This window comes from Phoenix dactylifera, chromosome 3 (genome assembly GCF_051530095.1).
Source record: "Phoenix dactylifera cultivar Ajwa chromosome 3, Ajwa_hap1_PhDact_Kaust_v1.1, whole genome shotgun sequence".
In the NCBI taxonomy this organism is placed as follows: domain Eukaryota; kingdom Viridiplantae; phylum Streptophyta; class Magnoliopsida; order Arecales; family Arecaceae; genus Phoenix; species Phoenix dactylifera.
In genome coordinates, this window is record NC_143192.1 from 33,099,750 (window position 1) to 33,104,814 (window position 5,065).

Consider the following 5,065-nt stretch of genomic DNA (forward strand, 5'->3'; position numbering starts at 1 on the left):
GGCATCTGATGGTTAATTGCCATGGTCAATTCAGAAGAATCAGAACTAATGGTGGGATCGGTTATTGTCAGAAGTCTCTTCTTGGTCTTTATGTAGCCTACCATTAATTGTTGGCATTGATATTAAGATTTACTCCATGGTTGTCTTTTGGCCTTTGTTAACTACTTTCTGCTATTTTATCTAGATTTGAACTTACTAGGAGGTTTTCATGATATCGACCGATATTTGCCTATTATTCTTCTTAGCTTGCCTTCGTTTTGCATCATCTCTATTTAAAATAATAATAAAAAAAATCCTCGACCAATATATCTCCAATCCACGGCCCAACCAATTGGATTCTTTTAAAATTTAAAAACAAACAAAAATATTGATACTCTTTCTTTAGTTCTCATATTTTATTTCTCTTATCCCCTAGTCCTGCTGGCCCTTTTTACTTATTAATTTATTTTTTAATATGCATTGCAGATCTTAGGTTGCTAGTGTGTGTGTGTGTGTATAATATATATATATATATACACGTACGGACACCTATAGGACATATATGATATGCTTATTTGTACAAAACTTTGTTTTGTAACTTAAGAGGGATAGAAAAGAACAAAATTTAATGACATGTTAGAACTTGTTTGATGTTTATACATGACTTTAAGTAAAGTGCAGCTTTTCAAAATATATGTATCAAGTTGCTGGTTTCTTCGCAAAGTATACAAGTGTGGAGTGCCATGAAGCTTTTTGGAATGATAGTTTTCCTGCTGATCTTGTCTTATTAATTAGGGCGGATGCTTAGGGAGTTGTTTTCATGAGATTATAGTGAAGTTTCTTTGCTGTTTGTTATCAAAAAAAAAAAGAAGAAAGAAAAAAAATCTTCTGAATTTAATCGAGTTTTCCAAAAATTGAGCCAATCTGGGCCTTCGGTGTAAAAAGTTCAACCCATGCCCACTATTTCCTGGGTTCAATATTTAGGCCAGCTTAGACAGCCTAGCATTAGTACAAGACAATTCCATCACTCAAAGATCATCTCAGCTGATGAAGTGACATCGTGCATTGGTGCACTTGCCTCACTTTCTAGCAGCAGCAGGACCCAATTGGCTTCTTGTGCTTTTAATCCCAATGCATGCAAGTAATTGAGATTTATTTGATAAAACATGAATAGTGATAAGTTTCATAATGGAAAAAAGGGGTGAAATCTGATCTCTTAACACCACCTTGCACCTCGAACCAGATTGTGACTTGTCATAACAAACTATTATCCTTAGTGCATGCCCTAGGAGCATTCATCAATCAATAGAGCCCTATGTATAATGAAAATTTATTGTTGTTGTTGTTGTTGAGATAGTTGGATTTCGATCAGCCAATGATTTGGCATAATTGCATATCATCATAATTTAGCATGTTTTGAAAGGATTTTATCATAGTAAAAAAATATTAACAAACATATAGCTGATTGTACTTGCATGTTAATATTAGTGTTCATGGTCTAGACCTAGCGTACATTGAGCTCATACTACCATATACAATGCTTGAAATAACGCAGATAAAGTTGATATAAACGAAACTAATATACTAGAACTCATTTGGATTTCCTTAAAATATGAGAGCTATAGATCTTTACTTAGCTTTTATTACAAAAGCTTTCAAGATAAAACCAACTACTATCGTAAGGCGATAACCATCCATGCCTATAAACTAACCCCTGATAAGAGGCAGGCCAATTGCTGCCACGATAAGCGTCGACGGAACCCCGAAGACAATATGACCCCAGAAGGAGAGCGTGTATCCAAACAATTGTGACCGCCGTGCCTGCTCGCAAACAATCAGGTTTGCCGCCGACCCTAGGAGAGACAAGTTGCCAGCGACCGTGCTTACCCATGCGAGTATGAGCCATGCTCTTGTCTCATCCGCCGGAGAAACTGCTGCTGCTGATTTTGCCACCTGGGCTCCGAGCAAGAGCACTGTACCAAAATTTGCTTCATTGATCAGGTTATGTACATGAGATGCTAGAAGGAAAAAGATGGTTGGCCAAACTTGTGCGATATGTCTTGTGCTAACAAATTGTTAATTTATCTCTTTTTTGACTTGCTCATTTGTGGATTGTATTGGAACCCAATTGGGGCCTGTTTCCAACACCAAGTGATATATGGCTGGCTTTTGGTTTTGACTTACAACCGGTTTTATCGAATGATTCTATGCAACTGGCTGACAAAAAAGTAACAAAGACGATTGCGAGATGGAGTATGGGTTCTAATGCTCATATATCGAATGCTGGAAACTGAAGGGGAGAAGTCAAGGTTGTAGCTTACCAGTAGGTACATTGGATGCGAAGTTTGAAAGCAGTAGTATGACAAGGGCGAGAACTGCCACTCCAGTAGCATGATTGATCCGTGCGTGAGGCTCCATGAAATTCCACAGAGCAGTCGGTAGTCCGGTTTTGTTGAATCCATCAACAGTGATGAACATCCCACAGAAGAATATCAACAGCGAATACGAAACCTGAGCCATATATAATTCAGATACAGGCACTCGTCAGCTTTGCCGCAAAGCGTTTCGAAAATATAAAGGAGGATATGTGAAAGAACTTGTTGCAGGGATTGGATTATGGGGAACTATGTGCATGCAGCTTGGTAGTGGACAGCAGAAAGGAATGATACACCAAAGGATTCAAGTTTTTGAGATACTAAAGATTTCCACCGTGACACAACCATGAAAGTATTTAGTTGCTCTTATGAAATACTATGGGGTGGACAAAAGGTTTACGGTGCATGTATAGCAGGACTGTAAGGATTTATCTTTTTATGAAGCTGTCGGAATTCTCAACGGTCTTTACAAAGCCATCATCAACTGTAAGGAGGTGGATCGGATCATTATCTTTTTCCTTTAAAAACAAAGTATTAATGACTATATGGTTACATAGTTAGCCCATGATGCTACAAATCAATACACAATTTAAAATCGCTTGAAACCAAACTTCTGTAATTTGCATGAAACAAAATATATCAGAAAGTTTGATATCCTTACAGCAATCTTTTTAAGAACTGAAGCAGCTTTCTGAAATCAAGCTTAGCTTTCGTTACCTTATCAAGGCAGGGTCCAGCATCCCTGAAGTCGATGACAACGAGTGCAAGGGCAGCACAGAGTGCAGTCCATGACATGTTTAGTCCCATGAGCAGAGAGATCAGCATCCCTACAGTCACGAGATAAGCACAGCTCTTCAAGATCATGGTCTTTTTACTCAAGAGTCTCTTCACATCAGGGACTTGAAAAGAAGCTGCTCTCGCTCGTGACCTGCTCTTCCCAACATCATCCCCACAAACTCCCTCTTGGGTCGTATGCGACATTCTTGCAGGAGAGAACTTATGAGAGATCACTTCATCCTCATCGACCGCTTCCTCCATCACCTCCTCTTCAACCTTGTTTACCTTCAATGTGTTCCAAAACATGCATAGAAGAAGCGTTATGTTGATGACCACCCCAATGAGCATTGCGGGGAGGATTCCTGCGAAGAATTTTCCGAAAGAGATCTTGCTCTGGACAGCGATAACCAAGTTTTGCGGGTTTCCGATGGGAGTCGCAGTGGAGCCAATGTTGGCACTTGATGCCAGTGCTAGGAGGAATGGTCTCGGTGGCAGATTGTGCTGCCTTGCGAGCTTGAGAACAAACTCAGTTAACACAATGCAGGAGGTGTCGTTGGTGAATAGTGCACTCGACAAGGCTGAAATAAGACAGATTCGGCAGAGCAAGTCCTTACCACCTTTGCTCTTCCAAGAAAGCAGCAATCCCAAGTATTTAAACATGTGGGCTCTCTCAAGATAGATGCTGACGACCATAGTTCCGAACAGAAGGCTGAGGATGGGGATGTCGATAGAAGCATAAGCTTGCTCTGGAGTGATCGCCCGGAAGATGACCATGAGCAACGCACCAAGAAGAGACCCAGCAGTTCTTCCAATGGGGAGGAATGGGACTGCAGGGAAGACGGCTAGCACCCAAAATATTCCGAAGGCAATTGAGCCCAGAGCTACTTCAGCAGTTGGAGCAAGTGCCATTTCTCTATGTAAATGCGAAACCTTTTCGATGCGAAAATGGCGGTAAGAGTGAATGTTTTTGAGTGGCAAGTCTAGTACTTCAATAAGAAAACTGCAGCAAACAGTGAACATTTGAAAGTTCAGTAAAGAAACTAATAGAAAGAAAACCAGTTGGTTGTTACTGAACGCTGTCTCTCGGCTTCTCTCCTCTCGTTTCATTTTAAACACAGTAGATTTACAACGTTTTTAGTGGGAAAGGTGCGAATTTAGACTCTGGTTCTCAAGATCTCTCTCTTCATCACCGAGTAAAGAATTATATATCGAGGACCACTGTCTCTCAGCAGTTACCTCACAACCATCTACACGACGTTTGTAATAATTTTTTATGAAACTTAAGGTGGAATTGGAGCTTTGAAAGATATCGATTCAGTGTTTTTATGTTGAAGCAATCAAGAATTTAAGACAATGGTTTCTCAGATGAACTTAATAGTGAAGTCAGCGCAAAAAGATTACGAACCTTGTTTGGTCTCTGCTAAGCTTCCATGAAGATCACACTTGCAGTTCATATGACATCGTTAACAAAAAGAAGCCAAACAAAATTTCCATGCACTGCCTTCAACTTCACAAGTTTTCGTGTCCTTTGAGTGAAAGGAATGTAAGAGCAGCGAGCTCAACTTGCAGTAGTCTCGTGGAGACAGCAAGATGCCTGCAAGAATGAAGAGAGAGGAAAAGCCCGGGAAAATTGATTTGAACAAGGAGCCAAAGGCCCCATTTTATAGACTGGCCCAAGTGCGGCAATTGTTTAATTGCGTTAGTGGAATGAGCTTTGTTGGTGCTGGTATAACTTTATTATCAAGATTAGATAGGTGTTTCCTTTGATTTAACAACGATAAAGCCATAGATCTGGACCGTGATTGGATTGCATCCTTGTATGGAAGGACCACGATTCAAAATCTATCCAATGGCCATGGCCAACTGTCTCATAGTCCTCAAAAAGAGTGCTATTGTAGTTCTTCTTTTGACTAGAATTGTTGGGTAAGTCGCTC

The 5,065-nt window shown here is 40.2% G+C and overlaps 1 protein-coding gene across 1 annotated transcript; it reads right to left on the bottom strand.

Moving 5' to 3' along the window:
• Positions 1-1,291: 1,291 nt before the first annotated feature.
• LOC103713335 (silicon efflux transporter LSI2-like) lies at positions 1,292-4,757 on the bottom strand. The gene is made up of 4 exons (XM_026807037.4): positions 4,537-4,757; positions 3,072-4,131; positions 2,301-2,490; positions 1,292-1,952 (listed from the first exon to the last, which is right to left on the bottom strand). Exons 2-4 carry the CDS (start codon positions 4,038-4,040, stop codon positions 1,687-1,689), a joined length of 1,425 nt encoding a protein of 474 aa, XP_026662838.2. The 5' UTR covers positions 4,041-4,131; positions 4,537-4,757; the 3' UTR covers positions 1,292-1,686.
• Between the last annotated feature and the right edge of the window lie 308 nt (positions 4,758-5,065).